Here is a 20,123-nt window from a genome sequence, read left to right as displayed (position 1 = left end):
TTCTCTCCACGTCTCTGTCCGTGTCTCGGGGCATTTTGAGGCATTGTAAGGGCGCAGCGTGGCAGCTGGAATTGTAAAACCCAGCTTTAACAAGTCCGCTCGGTGCTAGCCCGTGCTGGTCTGTGGGGCCCCCTGCTTTATTTGCTGTTCAGTGAAATGAGCGCTTTACATTTTTTGCAGTTCCCAGGGCTAAATGAGCTCTGTTCGCCCCCCAGCCCAGGCTCGGGGTTATTAGGGAGCTTGGCATCTGGCTAATCACCCGCTGGAGCTGGGGAGACGCAGCCTGGCGAGGCGTGCGAGGGCAGATCTGCATCTGCTCTGGATCTGGGAGCAGACAGCTCGCTCTGTCCCTCGCCGAGCACTTGAACCTGTTGCTGCTGGCAAGCAGCGAGTCCCAGCCCTTGTGCCCTTCATGCTGCTGGGGAAATCCCAGCCTCTCACCCTGCAGACTTAAATGTTAGCAACAGGAATCTCTCCAGGCATAACGGGGTTCTTTCAGCACAGCTCTCGATCCCAGGTGAGTGCCTCAGTGCCAGCTTTGAGATGCTGCAAATCAGGTCAACAAATGCACCCCCATTTCTTTAAAATTAACTGGATTTTCTCTGCTCTTCAGTGAAGCAGATCCTTCAGGCCTGATGGCACGACAGGTTTTCAGGGAGGCTGGTGGGTGCCCACTGCCTCTCAGGGTGATGCCCCTCGGTTTGGCCAGATCTTTCCTGGGAAATTGCTGCTTTTTGATGAGAATTGCCACGTGATCTGAATCCCTGGTTATTTCCAAGCCATGGAAAACCAAAGAGAGGAGATGCTTTCCCCATGAAAAATTCTTATGATTAAATGGTTTCGTGTTTTTCGTCTTCTGTTGTGCCATTTCATTTTAATGAATATTTTATAGAGATTATTTTTTTTTTTATAAGGCAAAACTATAAGGCCTGCTTTAGCTTTTATGTCAGTACAGTGCCAATGTTGTCACCTTGTTTTACCTCATCAGATCAGAATACGTTTTGGACGCTATAGTGGACTCTCTGGGTTTAAACCAATTCTGGGGTTTGTGGCTGTGTTGGAGTAAGATGCTGAAGAAAGCAGCACCAGCTAAAACGTTGCTCCCTCACCTGCTTCACCCCTGGTGACCTCTTTTCTCCTCTTCACTGCAGGGCATTGATTTCTGCCCTGGGCAGAACGTCTCTGGAGTGACAACGCATACGCAGGAGGAGCATACCACGCTGCCGCTGCTCTTCCATCTGGGGAGGGACCCTGGAGAAAAGTACCCATTAAGGTGAGCGGTTAACAAAGATGTGCAAACCCTCAGCACCATCAGCGTTTGCTTTATGTGATTCATTTGCCTCAATAGCTGGTTTTTACAATCTGCTTGAAAACTGGCCCAAGAAGCTATCGCTAGTGAGAACAGTAAATAAAAAGGACCAAATATTTTCAGTTGGTCGAGCTTAGATGGATGTGCACATGTCCGTGGCTCCACTTGTGAGTCTTGTTCTGTGTCCTAGCACCCCTGATGGAGAAGGCAAAATGTTTGCTTTTGGATAGAACAGAGGAACTAAGTGAAGGGCAGATATGGAACGAAGCAGTGGTGAGGAGTGCGTGCACTGGAGCTAGTCTCCTGCAATTCCCAGTGTGTTTTGGGGCTAGGGAGGAAGCATCTAGTGATCTTTCTTGCCATGGTGTTTTTTCTACACGCTGCATTGGAATCTGGGAAGGCAAATTGGGTAATCTTCCAATTTCCTAGCCCCTGCTAGAGGAGCTTCTCCAGAGAGTCTTTGCAAGAGGACTTTCTGCCCAATCCTTTTCCCTCTCTGTCTCTCCTGGCTATCTAAATCCATTTTCCTATAAGCCTACTATTGTAATATTTATCTCCAGCACACACCATGCCCTGAGAGATTTCTGTACGGATTTATGTAGCCATCAGCCGGCGCAGTCCACACATCAATCTGGCATCTCCAAAATAGCTGCCAAGGTGTCCCCACCTCCCTCCCGCCTTCTGCTGGCTTCAGTTTTACCCTCTGGCAGAACAAGATGCAGCCAGAGGCCTGCAGCCTCGTCCCTCACTAGTGGCCCTGCCTCAGGGAATGTGGAAATAAATAAAGGGAAAACCAGTGCTGCTGTGCCTGCCTGTGCAGAAATGGTTTTGTGCAGCAGCTTTACCAGAGAGATGTTTTCGGAGCTGACAGGGCTGCAATTACTCAACTGTTTTAAATAATTGAGTGGATAGACTCGCTCCATTACTTCCAAAAGAACTGAGCCTGTGCTGTCCACTAAGTGTTTTCACTAGAGAGAGAAGGGGAGGAAAAATATTTTCACTTCTCTCTCACTTAACAGACGAGCACCCTAGAGGTACATTATACAGCGTATAAAGCTCTTCAGAAGCCCAGCACGTTAGCTCTTGCTTTCTATTGCATTTCAGCACTAATGAATAAAGCAACTCTGCAGCTCCTGTATTTTAAATTCAGCTCAGTGAAATGATGCTACTGGGTTGAGATTCCAGATGAGATTATGCTCTATTCAGTTTAACAGCTATTTTATTTTAGGAAGATGGATGGATAGAGAAAGACCTCTTTTTCCTAAAATCAAACAAATGGTAGTGTTAAGTAAACTGTAGTTTCTCTTATTTGTGTACTCTCAAATTCTCCCAAATGTGAGGGAGAGGAAATCTTGCTTAAAGGGTGTTTGCAGGACACATGCTTCCCTCTTATTAGCTGTTCCTTACAGCCACCGTGGGCTGAGCATTGAAATAAATTCCAGTGTTACATCTGCAGTCACTTCTTATATGGCTTCATTGATTATTTTTTTTATTATTATTATTATTTGGACACTCAAAGCTGTTTTCTTGATTGAATTTTTTTTTACCAAGAAGAATACACGATTGTGGAGAGCTGCGATGTTGGTTAATATACAGACCGTAATAGAAAGCTTCTTCTAGTAAATGAATCTTCCTTTCTGCAGCACGTTATGTTGCTATTGTCTCCTCTCTGGTCACAATGGAAAACTCATGGGAAGTGGGTCTCCTATATCCAACGCGGTAATTAAATTATCCTCATTTGTGGAGCTGTTTCTGTTGTGTATTTTTATTTAGCTTAATTATCCCCCTTGGCAGCCAGCCTGTTGGGAGTCCCGACACTGATGTTTCTCAGAAGGGAATCCAGCATTCCCCTCCAAGCATGTATCTGTCTGTCCGTACACGCTGGCTGTATTCAGATCACTTCAGCTCCTGCCTGAGGTTTTTGTGTGTTCGCAGTCCGTGTTGGCCCCGCTCCTCCCTTCGTCCTCAGGCAGCCGTGGAGGAACAGGGTGTATCATACAGCTCTTCCACCAGCGTGGCTCCTCTGGAGAGTCATTACGTTGCCAAAGCATTCAGAAAAAATTGTGTTGCATCCCTGATTTCTTGGTACCTTCCTCTCTTCTATTTAATTTACTTTTACTACTTTGCCTCGTGAAATCCACACTGGGTTTCGTTATTTTATTTTTGCTGCTGTTCTGAAGACTGGGAAGAGGCAGCACGGTACACTGATTTCCTCTGTTTCTCTGTCTGCTTTCAATTATTTATTTATTTATTTATTTTAGTGCTACCTTTCCTTCTCCCTAAGATGATTTTAGTCATCTGTTACGTCTCTTGATTTGAGTTAGTTTGGCACAGGGTCGCATGCAAAACCACCCGTAAAGAAGTTTCGTTGCTTCAGCTGAAGGACAGTTGTCTCACACACCTCCAAAGAGATTTTAGTGCTGATATATTTGGGCTCCTTTTAGGATCTTAGGAGATCTCAGAGCCAGGGCATCCTGGAAATCAATCAGATCAGTCAGCTGTGGCGATGCTCTTGGCTTACACTCAGGCAGTCTCATTTGAACAGGCTTTGGGTCGTGACACTGCGCACCAGGTACTGTGTGGCTTTTTCTAGGCTTTGATTTCAGTTCATCTCCAAACGTGGGGATTAGCTTTTTCAGTCTTTCCTGGAGAACTAAAGGGATCGCTGCAGATTCAAGCCCTTTGAGATCTAGGGACAACACGTCAAGTTCTCAGCTCTCTGGGTCTTGTGGTGAAGCAGGACAAGTCCTTCCTCTTCCTGACACAGCTTGCTGGATTTCCTGGAGTTTGCCTGGAAACATTATCAGCAAAAGCTTCTCTCCCCCAGGAGCACTTTTCATGCGGTGGAAAAAATGGTCAGGCAATTACAAGCAGCCCCTGTCATCATGTTGAGGACACGTCTGGCAGTCCGGGGCCATATGGCACCCTGCACTTCTGTTCCTTGACGTGTAAGATCGTGCACGCATCCCTGTGCATGTCTCTTCCTTCCTGCTCCTGCCCCTCTGTTTTGGGCTGGATCACCTCCAGCATCTCGGCTGCTGCCAAGGGGCATAATTGTGTTGGTCCCTGTTGCCTTGAAAAGATAATTGCTGACATTTCTCTGTCTGGTTTGGGACTTCACCCCGGCAGCCCAGCAGCTCCACCAGCTTTGCGTGTGGTTAATCGGAGCTCACAGCAATGCCAGAAGCACGTTATGAATTCTCACGCTGCCTGAGCTTGCCCAAGGCATATTCACATCAGCACGTCAGTGGGCTGCATGGGGCAGGATCCCTGTCCTGGAGCTGACCTTCAGGACTCGTGTGTTCAGCATTAGCATCAGAGACATTCACAACCAAGCTTTTATCCCCCTCTCTTCTGCAAGGAGGAGGATTCTTCTGATAGCTGTGGGGTTCTGGAGTTGAGAGGAGCTTGGCAAGCTCTACGTTTGTATGGCTGCAGGATGAGGTAGGGCACGAACATGTCTACAGGTACTGATAAGGCAAAATTGACATCTGGAGAGGTACCTGGAATAAGAACACCTGCAATCTGAAGGTATATGTGGGCAGTCTGTTTCAAAGAAGGGTGGTTACTGGTAAATAATCTTTCTTTTGGTTGCCAGACATGGTAATGTAACTCTTATATAAGTAAGTTACCTTGTTATCTAGTCCTTGTCTAGAGAGAAGTGAACTTTGTGTGTCTTGTCATCCAAGAGATTGACTAGATCTGTGTAGGCTGTGTGATAGAAGGGTTTTTTTCCTCGTTTGTTTTGTAAGCTCTCAACTTTTAAATCTAAATGAGATTGTGCGTTAAGCACCACACAAGCAGAAGTGTTTCTGTAAGCCTAAGCAGTATTTTGCTCCTTCCCTAGATGCAGTGTTTGTTTGGTTTTCTCTTCGTATGAAAGCACTCCAACTGCGGGGTGCCTCTGGTACCAGATTTATCAGAATGCAGGGCTAAAAGATCTGATCACTGCCTTTCTTTACCAAAGTCTGTTACGTTCAGGGGATTGTGTGGCCCCTAAATCACACACAGGGAATTTGTTTCTCCATCCAACCTGTATTTGAGAAATTCAGTCAAATTACCTGTTGGTATCTTCACAACCAATTGCCAGCTTTACTACCCACGTCAAATATTATTGGTTTTATACGCTTTTAGTAAAATACTCCATGCCAGTCAGGAAGAGCACAAGCAATAATACCTAGCAAAATCTGGCATGGCTAAAAATACAGTTACCAAAAGACACCACACAAACGGAAGGACAAAGTGCAGATCAGGTCAGACTCCGAAGCTGCCAAAGGAGTTCATAACAGAAACCTCTGAAATTGTCAGTTTGCACCAGAGGTACAAAACAAAGCCTTGATAACAATTAAGTGCAGCTCACACCTTGCCGGTACTCCAGGTTAATAGCGACTTCTGCTTTGAACTATTGGCTCTGCTCAGAACCGAGTTTAATAAATTGTGAATGTCAAAATCCCTATATTTTACTTAGGGCAATAGATTTTACTATTATGGAGGGAAAAAATGGAAGTGATAAGGCTTGGTTGATGAACATAATGATTTTAGAACACATTAATTAACAAAAGAGCTCACAAGTGCCTATTTTGAGCAGATGGAAAATCCTGAAAATCATCAGAGAGGTAATTGCACTGGTTATGGAACCAGAAAAGACGGGGAGAAGCTCCTGAAGGGAAGCTAAAGGGGAAAGGATCTGATAGGAAAGCTGCCAGTCTCACCTTACCCATCAGGGCAGAAACCTCTCTGTTGAGAAAAGAGAGAGAAGGTGCAAAACAGGGAGAAAAAAAAAAAAAAAAAAAAGTGTAACAAAGCCGGAATTTTGCCCAGGGGAGATGCTGACTCCTCATCTTGTTGAAAACAGAAGGAAATGGCAACAGCTGCATTGCAGGAGCGAATTCACTGCTGCCACAGGAGAGGTGGCTTCGAGGAGAACTACAACTGTGGAAACCGTGGTGAACAGTGGATAAAAAGCCTCAGCAATGAACCTGCTGTCTGGTGCCTTACAGCATGGGCTACCCCGTGCTTTTCTATTTGATTCCTTTTTGTTTTTTCTGTGGCTTTGAGTCTCTCCAGTAACTGCAAGTTGCCACGTTCTGGAGTCCTAAACCTGTTGTCTGTGTCATCTATTGTACAGACTTTACATTCCAGATAAATTTGATAATAGGAAAGAGGAACAGAGGAAGACTGAGTAATGGGACAAGATCAAAACTTGGATACCATATTGCGGAGCAGCCTCACAGCACTGATAACAGATAAAACCAAATTACCTGAGCCTGGGCGTGAGTATTTCACAATTACAAACCAAAGTTTAATTAAAATAATTCAGTGAAGAAGGAATTAAAATACACAAATTGTTAGCCAAGTTTTGTGCTCTGCCCTGACTTCACGTGTGTCTGGTGAAACATGCTGCAGATCTGAAAGCTGCTGTGGAGAGCCCGCTGTCAGATTTCAGTGAATTGCTCTGCAAAATAACCACTGGTACGTTCTTCTGAATAATAACGTGGTCCTGTCACTGCCAGGGCCGAGATACGGTGTTGTGCCCCTATATGAATCATCAGGAAGAGCTAGAAATTAATACATCAAGATCTAGATTTAAAAAATGCTGAAAGCGCTCTTTGATTTCCTGTGGTTTGGGTGTATTCATTAGGTGGAGAATCGCCCTGTCCTCCTCCTCCTCACAGCTCAGGATGTCAGAAGACCTAAAGGCAGAGGACTGAGACGCTGCTTCAACACCGGAATCAGGGTGTCAGACAAACCCTTCTCCTTCCAAACCCGAATTTCACCGGAGGGCACGGTGGGGTTAATAGCCGAGCAGGTTACACTCGGAGCTGCTTGGCGAGGGAGGAGATGGGAGCAGATTGCCAAGGCACAATTACACTAAATGAACTAAGCACAGGCCACACCTGTGCCTGGGACCCCGCGCTCGCCATCCAGCCCTGATTGGCTCCCCAGAGACTTCCCGGAGGTAAAGTGTCAATTAGTGTAATGACCCTGGACTTTGTCCACCCCGCGCGCTCATTCTGAGCGTGGAATAATTCTGTGTGCGCTGGGGGATCTCTTTTAGCAAACTCCTCACAACACCACCTGCTCACCCGCGCTGCTGCGCTCTCATTCTTCCAGTGATATTCCCAGCTCTCCTTCTGCAGGATTGTCGAGCTCGAATAGAAAGCACGGCGTGCCCTGGAGGCAGCGAGGTCTGGATCCTCGTTCAGGCAATAATGCCTGAACACCTGTATAGAGAATATTATTTTTTCTTGTCGTGGAGAATGCAGCAAGCCCTGCCCTTGCAGCCCAGTTCGTATGCACTCAAGGAAAGGATGGGACTCTGGTGTAAGAAGAGGAGAGGTTCTCGTCTCCATTAACAACTCAGACTGATTACCATGAAGCAATTATCCCCATCTTACATGCAGATTAAAGGCGTTCTTCCCTTGCAGATTTTGTCACGAAACGCATTTCTTTCATAGGGCTGGAGACAGCTTTAACCCACTGCATGCAGTCAGTAAATAATTCACAGAACATTGCGTGGATGCTGGGGCTTGTGAGGCGTTGTGGAGCTGAACAGCTTGGTCTGAGCAAGATCCGAGCTCCTCAGAGTGAGGAACGGGGACTCTCCAAGTGCTGTGATCCTTCAACAGCAAAAACAGCCACCAGCACTGTTTCATCTCGATGCTGGCTCCAGTGTCACTGCAAATGCAAGCCTCGGGTGAGTGCCATCCTGCAGGAATCGGAGACCAGACGTGCCTCTGGGTGAGAGGCACAGCTCCTGTGATTAACTGAGCCATCTGAAGCCGATCTTTGGTGATCTCCCAGCCTTGAATGACACCTTACGGCACTCTGTCGCTGCTGTGTACTCGGACACCAGGAAGACAGCTGCAATCGGATATGTTTTAAGCTAGTGTCAACAGGTTTAGTCAGCTTAAGAGCATGTTAAGCCCTACGGAGACAAGGTTTATAGGTTAGCAGTGTGACTCGGAGCATAATCTATACATGTTCTTTAGCTTGAGCCAGCTTTGTGCTTATGTGAGAAGTGCAAGTCTTTTATACGTGCCAAGCCATTTCTAGCATGCTTTGGGGAAGTCATTCAGCCTATGCTAAATGCTCAAATAATCTAAGAGTGGAGGAGCTGCAGGGGAGAGCAGTTCAAAACCACCAGGAGCTGAGGTTAGGCCAAGATTTCCTGTCGCTGCTGAGCTAGCTGAAACAGCCGGGAGCATCCCCAACACAGGAATTAAAGCAAGAGGATGATTTAAATGACGTGAGCCTACTTTGTTATGCTGCAGCGTTCACGTGGCTTAGGTCGCTAATGAGCAACAATGCTGTGAATAAATGCGGTATTCAAGATTACAGCAAAAAGATTTTATTTTTTTTTTTTGCACTGTAACAGGACTGGTATATTTGGAGCAAAAACCAGCAGTCACGACAACATATTGTTTATCGTTCATCCAGACCACAGCTGTGTTTTCCAGTGGTCTGTCCAGATTATAGCTAATTTGGAATCGTATGTATGAAAAGCCCTTTCGAAGGATGAAATTGGGCTCTTTAGCACTTAAATATTTGCAAAGATGCTGTGGAGCTTAATTAGTTAGCAGCAACACTATCTTATGCGTCCACTTCCAAAAGAAGATCTTAAACGCTGGAGAGATGACACGAGTATGTGACAAAAATAAACATATTAGGTAGTTACAAGAGCAGCAGCAGAAGGCATTAAATGATCAGATATCTGCGATATCTGTTAGACTCCAACAATTGATTGAAGTCTGTATTAATTGACATTAATCCTTAATACGAGGATTTTAATGAAGTGTGATTAGCTAGGGGCTTGGAAGAGCTTCCCAACCCCGGAACAATAAGTGCGTTAGAAAATCTGAAAACGCTGCAGCACGCGTGTCTCCCTAAGCCACGTTTTGTCACCATTTACATCCCTCGAGCGTGCAGGCTCTGAAATAAAGCCTGTGACACCCCCGTTTCCTCCGGTCTCAGCAGAGCAGGCTGCAGCTCCCATGTCCAACACGCTGCGTGCACCCCTGGCACTCGCCCTGGTTTTGGGTACGCTCCGTCTGTATGCCTGTCTGTTGCCTTTTCTCTCTGCACGCAGGCTCTCCCCTGTTGGCCGTCCTCTGTGTGTCACCAAGGGTTAGCTTGAAATGCTCTCTGCCTCTTTGAAGGATCTGTTTTGATTTTTTTTTTTCCCAAGCGTGCTGCTGCGCTGGCAGTCCTGCGCATCTGAAACGCGAGCGGAGGGCTGCCAGATAAAATCTTGCCGAGCCGAAAGGCCATTGTGCCACCAGGATGCGACGCTCCCACCTCACTGAGCCAAGCCACTGCTGCCTCGAGTGTCCTCAGCAAGGGCGTGAGTCACAGCTGGTCTTTGGCAGCTCCCAAACTTCTGCAGCCATCCTTTTTTCAGCTGCCTGCCGTGGGAGCTGAGGTATGGGATGCGCGGGAAGAGGAGCGCGCAAATTCGGGAGCTTCGCCGCAGCGATCTTTTAGGGTGATCCACGGGGATCTGATCCTGGTGATTCCCGCTCCCTCAGGATCCAGCCAGCTGGGTGTGAGAGCAACAGCTTCGTTTGCAGGAGCTTGTCATTTCCAATTCCCTTCCGGTTCTCTATCAGCAAAGCTCAGGCCCATCCCCGCAATCAGCTTCTCCCTGGATGGCTGCCGAGATGCGATATTTATAGGGCTTACTGGAAACTGTTGGCACATTGCTGGGCTTCGAAATGTGATTGTTTTTTAAAGAAGGAAATTAGCTGGAGTATGGGGCTGGTGGCCAGCTTGGACTGGAAGCAAAGGGAGCCTGAGGTCAGGACCAGGCTGCATTGTTCCTCTTTTATCTTCAGAAGCAATTTGCCGCTCTCTGTTTTTTGAAGTGGCTCTGAACGTGATGGGCAAAATGAGATCATTGGGAAGCCGTCCTCCGTTTTAGGAATACTTGAAATATTAGCGGAGTGCACCCCGAACTGCTTAAACAAGTGCCTACCAGGGTAAGAGTTTGGATACAAAGCTGGTAATTTATAACGTGGTATGAGGGCTTGGAGCATGACAGATGGGTCCCAGCTTGGAATAATAAAGCCCAAATGGAAGAATGTAGAGGGGCAGAACCCCGGGGTGGATGTTGCGAAACGGAGGAGGTATTCTTGTCTTGGACAAGTAACTTCTATTCTTCTCCATCTTCCTGTTTGCATAATGTTAGTTCTTTTTACTCGGTGATTGTGAAGTTTTACTGGCTAATGGGTGGTTGTGTTTGAAACCCTTCGCTTAAGAACACTTGAAAATCCAAGCATTGACATCGACTCCCTTCCCTTCCCTAAATGCCTCCGTGCTACAGAAAAGCCCTCGAAAGAGCAGAGGATGAAAATATCCAGAACTGGGTGATCTCACACGTGGCACAACCCCAACACCCTTCCTTCCTAGTGGCATCCCCCAGGGAATCAGGCATTTGGGGCCGTGGGGCAGGCGGTTTTCCAAGCTGAAGCCCCAGGCTGATGATCTGCGGGGAGCCACGTGCCTCTGTGCTGTGCTCCCCCGGGCTGGGCAGCTCAACCCTGCAGCCTCCAGGCCCAGCCAGGATGGATTTTGCCAGCTCAGATGCTTCATTCCCCCACGGACCCGTGGGCGGTTAGCGTCGGCTGCGTGTTTACAGGCTCTCCTCCTTTGCTATGGCCCAGAAAAAGGCTGACGTAGCTGAGCGATGTGGATGCTTTAACCATGCTCTGTCTCCAAACAGTTGCATTCTGGAAGCCCCGCTAATAACTTCCATCATTTGTTCCCGTTCTAGTTTTGCCAGTGAAGAATACCAAGGAGTTATGGAGCGAATATCGGCCGTGGTGCAGCAGCACAAGGAGACCATGGTGCCAGGAGTGCCACAGCTTAACGTGTGCGACAAGGCCGTCATGGTGAGTAGCTAAAACATCAAAAAAAATCTCATCTTAAACTATATTTTGCATTTAAAAACGTCACCTGCTGTCGGGAAGGGATGGAGAAGAAGGAGGCTGTCCTTCCACAGAGGGGAGGGCTGGGCAATGTCTGCCAAGTCCCTCAGCATGCTGTGATAAACTGTGAGTTCCTTCCTTCGAGATATCGACAACTGCAGATGCTTCTCCTTTCTAGTCCCCCCTCTGCAAATCTCACAAGTCCTCTACATTTCGAGTGGTGGGACTGAGACAGAGCCTCTTGTCTTTTTTTTGTGCTGTATCAGCGAGTATCTGTGGTGTAGCTCAGTCCTCTCCAAGTCCACCTGTGCCTGTCTTTTCCAAAGTCCTTCTGGCTTGAAGCAGGCCAAATGTGTTTGCAGTTCTGCAGGCCAGTTTGAATTAAACACTGGAAAGTCACAGTTTACCTTTCCTATCAAACGCCACTTGCTTTGTTGTGAACCTGGAAAAAACCTGGATGGTCCATAGGAGATAAAGCTGTCGGATGACAAGAGGTTGTGTAGTTTTAAGGGGATGTGCCTGTAAAGACTGACATGAAATAGTAACAGGCAAAGTCTTCCTGACACTGAAATAATCTCCTCAAACAAACAGTGAGTACCTGCTGCTTGGGGTCTGCCTCCAGCCAGATAGAAAAGTGCAAAATGTGGAGCTGTCTGTTAGTAAGAAGGCAAGGATCTTTTTTAGTTTAGTAACATCTTTTATTTTTGGATGTTAAGCAGCAAAAAAGATTTGAAGTACCATTGTTCCTGTGTTATTTTGTTATTCAACATTGCCCTTAACAAGCACTGTTCTGTGCACCTCTGGGACTTTCTGGGTTCAGGGACTCTCCCCAGTGCCTGCCAGACCACTTCACTGTAAGGGCATTTCTTCTGGGTGGACTCCAGCTCCAAATCTGCTTCATAAAGTGTAGGCATACACTAAACATCTCCTGGACTTCATCCCAAATCCCCAGCTCTCAGTTTGGAGCTGCTGACGGTCAGTTTTCTCCCTGAACACATCTGGTTCTTTTCTCAGCTGGGCAGAAGTTTTGCCTTTCCTCTCACCAGACCACAAGCTGCCTCTTCTGGCTTTGGCTGTGGCAGTATCCTGGCTGAGCCTAGGCCAGTTGTACCTGCCATCTATAAGCAAAAGAGGTTAAAGACTGCATCAAACCAGGTCATTCAGGCTGTCTGAGGGGGAGAGCCCTCCCCAGTGGGCTGGGTGATGCTCTAATCTCGGTAGAAATGTTCAAATCTCAGCAGGAAGCTTTTTTACATCACAAATTTTCTATTCGACGTACACTTCTAATTGGCCGATGACGCAGTCACAAAACTAAAATAAACAGGCACCAAATTATTGTCTGCCTTTTGAGACCAGAATCAAAGGTAACCAAATCTTCTTGGAGCACCAGGATTGGTGGGGTTGGTTGGACCCTAAACCTGACTTTGGGGGGTGCTGGGAGATAACCATCGCTTCTTAATGCCGTGCCCCAAAACGTCTTTGAAATTCTGCTGGCCCATCCGTAGCGTAGCCCACCAGCAGTGGAGATGGAGCTCCTCGGGGCTCTCAGCTCTTACAGCCCTGATCCACAAAAGCTGACTTAGACTGTGAAACTGAAGCAGATGCAGTCTGTTTTTTCCCTCAAAAAATGAATATTTTCTTTGTTTCTTTGAATCTCTGTTGCCTCTACAGAGTGGTCAAGCATCTGAAATTCCCAGTGGTGTGTGCGCGTTTTAAAATTGAGGAGCAGAGTTAGAAATCAGCATTAATTGCTCCTGAATCATCTGAAGCCCTTCACGCAGCGCTGTGTGCTGCTCTGCCTGGCAGATAGCTGGTGTCTCACTGCCATCTGTTGTCAGCTGGAGGGAACAGAAACCTGCTCCGGCATTTTTTCTGGGGTTAAGCTTTCCTTTCCCTCCATAGGAATTTAATCCCACGCAAACGTAAATGACTTGAAAAAATAAATAGAAGGCGATGGGTCAGGGCTGAACGGACCTTTAGTAGTGATAAAAACTCGCCTGTGGATGGGTAGACCTGAAGAGGAAGGGGGTCAGAGAAAGACCATAAAAGATTTCTGAAGGCAGAATGGGAAAACGGAGTTCCACCAAAACCTCATGATCTGTTTGCTCCTACAAGAAAGAGAAGAAATCACCAGAGTCCTGGCAGGCTGCATTTGTACAGGAGAGCCCACGGTACCCCAGCAAAGGGAATTGTCTGCTGTGTAACCATTTGAAGTCCTTCCTAAAGCCTTTGTGAACAGGATTTGGAGTTGGAAATGTGATGAGCCCAGAAGCATCAGTTGTGAGATGGGTTTTATTTTTCAAGGAGGACATAAGAGCATCTTTGTGAGAACTGAAAGGGGTCACTTAGGGTACAGGGCTCAGCACATACCTGATATGAATGCCTGACTTCATTTTTCTCTATATTTTGTTTGTTTCTAACAGAATTGGTCTCCCCCAGGCTGTGAGAAACTAGGGAAGTGCCTGCAGCCACCCGAGTCGAATCCTAAGAAGTGCTTTTGGCCTCATTGACCTTTTATGCAGCCCTCAGGAGCTACTCAGAAAAGCCATAACCAGCTGGACACGGCGTTTACAATGCATGTCTTCTCATGTTGGCACTCCTGTTTACACAGGAAGGGTGTGATGTATATGTGATATCATCATTTGCTCTTCCAAAAGGGCCAGTGTTTATATTGCTAGTGCTCAGGGTTTAGCCTGTACTCCTCTCTTGTTTTAGTTCTTTCCGTAAATGGTAAATTCTCAGTGAAGACTACTTCAACTCTAAAAGCTCTCTGGACAAGCACAACTTTGCTGTTAGCTCAGAACCACCACGGATGCACCTTTCCTCTGGCTCCTTCCACCCAACCTCTCAAATCAGTGCTCATGCGGATGCCCCAACAGCAGCCACGGGGTGCAGGAAATGTACAGTAGCCAGAAAAGCCTGCCCAAACTCCCCGTGTTTTCTTTGCCTGTCGCTTGTTGTTTTAACATTCGATTTCCATTGTGCACTCTTTGGACACCAGCCTGTTTTTTTCCCCGTTCTTCCTAAATTTGCAAGTACTGGGTGCAGCTTTACTGCTGAGCATCGCTGAGTGCCCACAAGTGCTCCCTCCTGTTCTCGACCAAGGGGTTGGCTCCAGGGACGACGCACACCCTGCGTTCGTGCCATCTGTAGCTGCAAACATTCTCTAGGTCAAGTTGTAAAGAAATTTGAAGACAGTGTTCCTGTAAGTATTGCCTTGTCGATGGCATGCAGCATGTTCTTGGGGAGCTGCGGGGCAGTTGTTCAGTTAAGGGGGTTTCTTCGTTTCCAAAAATCTAGGTCCAAATATGGTTTAAGTCACGCTTCTGGCCTCATGATCTGGGCCCAGCCCCAACTGCAGGCTCAGAAATGCCCGTTTACACCAGATGTTAACTCTTGACCCTGTTTGCAGTCTATGCTCTCTGAGGAATTCTCCTTGTGCAAACTTTCCAGGGCCTGGGTGCAGCACTTCTCTAAACAGAGTTCACGGTAAATGCAGATTCTTCGCATAACTTCGCATTGCAAATTTCTCCTCTGATTTTGAGCAGTTTTCACACTCCTCACTACTGCTAATAAACATCTCTTGGACAGAACAGAACCTAGCCAGGTTATTGCGGGTCTGCAAGAATGGCCAGAAGCAATCATGAACGCGCCGTTTGCACCAGTGACGGCTTCACTTCCAGCCCTCCTGTGTTTGAGACAGGACACATGCCCTTTCTGCGTGGCATTTTGCTGCCTTGGGACTATAAACAGTCCTGCTTCCGTCCCAAGCAAAGCCTGGGGCTGGCGTGAGACGTGCTGAGAGCTTGTGTTACCCGCTGTGTTCCGCCTGCTGCGGGCTCCTCCACTTTGTGTTCTTACCTGCCCTGTAATCCCAAACACTCTTTCTCCCCGTTCCCATGATTTATGCTACCTGTAATCTCCTCGGCAGTAATTCCTCGTGTACGTCTGATGGAGCTGGATAATCCTGTAAGATTGCAATGAGTACAGCCCCTGAGTCAGCTCCTCGCACCCCATCCATCAGAATCCCAGCCAGCAGCGCCGGCTGCCAGCCCCTCGGAACCTCGCTGCCTGCTCATCTGCAGATGACATTTGTTTGCAGTCCAAGCGTCTTAGCTGCTCTGCCTCGTTCCTAATTGTCCCCGCTGGCATCTCAAGGCATTTTTCAGTTCACTCATAACATTTCTCCCTGTTTTGGCAGGGTGTCATCAGTTTTGAGGCTCAGCTCCCCCTGTTCCTGGTGGTGCTGTTTGGTAGGAGGGCTGGCAGCAGCTGTGTGTCTGTCCACACACGAAACCCCCAGCTTTCTATTTTCTGGGTCTGAACCTCCTCTGCGTTAGTGCTTGTGTCACAGAGACGTGTTCAGAGCCCTGTTATCAGCAGATAAAGATCCCACCAGACGAGGGAGTCCGTCACTGCAGCTCCCTGAGAACTGCTGGCAGCTCTTGCATAGCTCTGCCCGTGTCTGCTGCAAACTGCACCAGCGCTTTGTCTTTCCGTGTGCTGCTTATTGAGAGATCCCAACACAGGCTCACAGCTCACCAGAGCACTAGCCTGGACACGTTTCTTCTTCTTACCACTTGCATCGTGCACATTGTGAGCATACTGAGCGCCTGTTGCCCCGTGTCCCCTGCCTGCCACTTCATTCACTTCATTCTTTTCTTTTTCCCAGCTTGCAGTTTTGCAGCTAGGGCTTTTCGCCCCGTCTGCAGGGCTTGCTCGGACAAGCCGTCCTGTTCTCAGCCTGCTCGGTGTTTGTCTGGTTACCCAGCACCCGAAGTCGTCCCCCCACTGCTGACACAGGCGCTCGGTGCATGGGTGCTGGGTGTAAACTTTGCGCTTCGAAGGCTGGCTGCTGCCACAGAGCCGACCCGGTGCTTGTTTACTCATCTGCTTTGTGTTCATTTATTATAAAAGATCAAAGCTTCGCATGAAGAAGCGACTGCTTTAAATTTAAATAAGCGTAGTAGTTTTACAGCTGGATGGCTAGGAATTTTAAGTCCGTTCCTTTCCCAAAGATGTACAGATTTTAGAGTTGTGAGATAAGGAACTGATGAAAATAAACTAACTTATCAGCAGTGCACAATGTGGTTTGTCTGCACACACCTGTAAAACAACTGACTGGCACCCTGCTTCGGGGTAGATTCACGGATGTGCCTTGCAGGTCACGGGACTGACTTGGGTTTAAAATAACTTGTTTTGTTTTCCCTGTATTATTTTTACCCTGGATCAATTTCGCAGCCCACACAGCTGCCCGAGCACAATTGGGAGGCTGGTGTGGGGACCAGGGCACCGAGTGGCTGCCAACAGCAGCACAGCCGCAGGGATAAACGCCTGGCAGCCTGCAGCTCTGCTGGGGGGCAGCTAAAAGCCCCCCAGGCACACCCTGGGGGACGAGGCAGCCAGCACGTGTTCCCACATCTGCCCTTAATAATTACCCAGAGCCCCTGATCCGCAGTTGGTCCCGTTTTGGGGGCATCCCAGGGGCTGCCTGGGGTTGCGCACACGATCGCTGTGGGTCTGGCAGGATTTGCTGACCGACAGCGGTGGCTTCCTTCCCCGAGCTGCAAGATACAGGGGCTGAGGGGAAGATGATGTCAGCCTCACTGCTTCTTTGTGGCATTCCTTCCTTTGTATTTAAATGCATCTCCAAAATGCTGAAAGCTTAATATCTGCTCGGGCTGAGAGTCCAAGGAATTCCTCTCCGGCCTTTAATTTCCAATTAGCTGAGCGACTCTCCCTCCTCTGCCCCTGAGGCTGTGTTATCATCCAGCCCTCCACGCGGAGAAGCTCCTGAAATTGATGTAACTAATAATCGTGGCCAAAGTCCCCCTGCATTTACAGGCTGTGGCTGCAAAAACGGAGCCCTGATGTAAAAACCGGCAGCGACAAATGGATTATTTCGGTGGCAAATTAGTCCCTGCGGACCGACAATTTGGGGATCTGAACAGTGGAATTGGAAAGCAGAAGATCAATTCCAAACACTTAGAGCCGAGGTTAATGCCCTTCAAGCAGCATTGAGTGCAGCGATGAGAGATAACGCGCCTTTGCATTTCAAGCGCGGAGCCGGGGAGCGCGGCTTGAAAAGTGAAAATGGGAAAGTTCGGAGCAGAACAAGAGCAGGAGATGCCCCGTGGTTGCTAATAAAACCTTTCACGGTGTCTGGGGACTGAGTTTTCGGGCAAGTATTGAGGATGCCAGCGGGCTTTTACTAAAGGAAGTGGAACTAATGGTGCCGAGAAGGAGGTTGTGGAACTGGGGACGGTGGCTGCCGTGCAGAAGCTTGGCAAGCTTGGCGCTCGCAGCTCTCAGTACCTGCCGAATCGAGCCTTGCCCAGCCGTGGTGGACGGCTTCCAAAAGCCTCCTGGCTTTGTGCAAAGTGAGGCAGCTGAGACGAAGCTCTCCTGGAGGTTTGAGAGCGCTCCTCCTTCCGCTGAGGGCATCTCCGCAGTCGTCACGCGAAGTAATTCCAGCAGCTGAAGGAAAATGTTTGAAGGTGAGAATGGTTTCACTCGGGGACTTGGGGGGGAGCCAGTGCTGGGAGGCAGCTCGGTGCAGAGCTGCAAGCAGCCTCTCCAGCACTGCTGGATGAGAATCTCTGAGAATCTCTCCCCAGGGATCCTGCTGTGGTCCTCAGCACTGGGAAGCTTTACAGCCTGCGCTCCAAGAGTTACTCCGAGTGCTTCTTCGTATCCAAATAACTGTTTTGCAGCTGGAGTGCCTTGTTTTCCGTTTTTCTTAACAGTTTTAATACTTGGAAAAAAACTTTTGCTTTTGTTTTCTGATGCTGTTTGGTGTTTCTCATTTGTTATCAGAAAGCGACACAGTGGTGCCTCTTGAATTAAACTGTTAGTATTAAAGAGCAACTGCAGGGGAAGGACTGAAATCCCATTTTTAGGTCCCTTCTTTTCGCTGGAAAATGTCTATTTTAGACACGGCGAGAAGCCCCTGTTTGCTGGTTTTCTTCATATCCCCTGCCGCAGTTTAGAGTTTTGTTGTTGCTCGAAGTCTAGTTCAGATTATATAAATCCTAAATAAAGGGGGAGCCCTAGCCAAAAGCCTGTGGTCGCTTAGAAGACCAGAAAACCCTCTGCCATCCAGCTTCTCGAGAGCCAATCTGGCAGCTGACGTGCGATTCTCTCTGCCTTTTTCCCTCCTGGAGTCACTTAACACCCTTCTGGGCGATACGGGGGCTGGCGGGGCGCTTCCCATCCGAAAGGGATGGGGACAGAGAAGCCCTGGGCCTCTTTGCCAGCGCAGCGAGGAACGCGTGCCAAATCCATTTGCTCTGGATCGGGCTCCAAACCCCCTCCTGGCCGGCTGGGGAAGGGAGATGAGCTCTGTGCCTTCTCCCAGGGCCTGATCCTGCCTCCTGCAGCGGGCAGGGGGTGCTGGGCGAGGATGCTGCGGAAGGGCAGAGCTGGCTGGCGGCGCCTTCGCCTCTGCTGGGGGAAACGAAGCTCACTGCTCGGAGCTGGAGCGTCGGTCCGGGGAGCTGGCTGGGGAGCCGCATTCTTGGGCTGTTGAAATAAGATATTTCAAATTCGATTTAAAAAAAAAAAAAAAGAAAAAAAGAAGAAAAAAAAAAGAAAAAGAAAAAATGGTTTTAAAGTGCATGCGTTTCTCAAGCTGAAATTGAAATCGAGCGTTCCAGTGGATTCGAGAGGAAAGTTGAGTTCCCGTTTCCCCTTGCGAGGCGTGTTGAAATTTCGGGCACTTTGTTCCACTTCACGCTGAAGTTTCTCAAAATCCCCTGACGGAACAGAAACTTCCGCGCTCAGCACAGCCCCGCTGACTGCCGGGGTAAGAATTAGCTCCCCAGCCTTCACGCACCCCCTTTCTGTGTTCATAACCTCAGTACCATCTCTCCCAGCAGGATCCCAAAGCACTTTTAATCTCTGCGTCAGAAGGAGAGGTGAGGACGGCGTTTCCCCTGCCCTGGAGCCGTGGGGGGGTCCGGCTGCGAGGCTGCGGTTCCCTGGCAGGCACCGAGCAGCCCTGAACCTCCCCGAGCCGCAAGCGGATGCTGACACCTCCCGGGTGATATTCCAGAACTGGAGCCCTTTGACATCACATTTGGAAATTGGTTCTAGGAAAGTTCTTTTTTTTCGGATGGAAAACTGCGGTAGGAGTCAGCGCTGCTGCTTGAAAGGTTGAACAATTACAGGGAAACTAATTTAGCTCGGATGTTAAAACCAGTCTGTGCTGGTAGGCGCAGTCCTTCGAAACGGGGGATTAACGAGGTGAAGTCGTGACAAAAGGTTTGAGGAGAGTTTTTAAACCCGAGCTGGCATGCGAGGTAACTCCTGGCAGCTGAAGCCTTACAAGTAGGACTTGGAGTAACCTCTCACGGGATGGCTCGGGGTGGAAGGGACCTTACAGATCAACTCGTGCCAACCCCTAGGGATGTCTCCTACTAGATCAGTGATCCTCTCTCTGGCAGAACTGTGGTGTTGGAGATTCCCCCCAGCTCCTCCTTCACCCAGCTTTGGGATGCCAAGGGAGCGGTGGGAGCCCTCGGCAGCCCATGCTGGTGAGAGCTGCTGGTTTGGTGGGGTCAGGAAGCACAGAGCCCGGGAACCTCGCTTAGAAAACCCGGTGGTGGCTGCTAATAACGGTGGTGGCTGCCTAGGAGGGTGACAAAAATGAATTCAGTTGCATCTCAGAAAAAAAAAACAAACACGTGATGAAGCCCCCAGCTCCTCCAGGGGTGCGAGCAGAAGGCAGGGCTGCCTGGCTTGGTGCTCCGGGAGGCTGCAGAAGGGCCCTGTCCCATCTCCTTGCTCGTTTCCATGGGTAGGCAGAGTAATTCCATCGCTTCCAGCCGCCAGGAAGACGAGGAGCTGCTGGCCTAGCTCGCTGTCCGGTGTTGTGCTTGGGAAGCTCA

The 20,123-nt window shown here is 48.6% G+C and overlaps 1 protein-coding gene across 2 annotated transcripts in view; it reads left to right on the top strand.

Annotated features, from left to right (window-relative positions):
• Nucleotides 1-19,101, top strand: part of GALNS (galactosamine (N-acetyl)-6-sulfatase) — a 47,338-nt gene extending 28,237 nt beyond the window's left edge. Inside the window, exons 12-14 of one of the 2 annotated variants that reach the window (XM_082769949.1) lie at nt 1,152-1,273; nt 11,082-11,199; nt 13,659-19,101. In XM_082769949.1, coding sequence (XP_082626075.1) covers nt 1,152-1,273; nt 11,082-11,199; nt 13,659-13,745 — 327 coding nt within the window. In that variant the 3' untranslated portion in view covers nt 13,746-19,101. Of the gene's footprint in view, nt 1-1,151; nt 1,274-11,081; nt 11,200-12,906; nt 13,590-13,658 lie in introns of those variants that run through there. The other variant, XM_082769950.1, reaches the window with a different exon arrangement.
• The last annotated feature ends 1,022 nt before the right edge of the window (nt 19,102-20,123 follow it).

The sequence above is a fragment of the Aythya marila genome (genome assembly GCF_965140915.1).
Source record: "Aythya marila genome assembly, chromosome: 12".
In the NCBI taxonomy this organism is placed as follows: Eukaryota; Metazoa; Chordata; class Aves; order Anseriformes; family Anatidae; genus Aythya; species Aythya marila.
The sequence above is the reverse complement of the archived record's forward strand: the minus strand, read 5'-3'. Positions and strand labels throughout refer to the sequence as shown.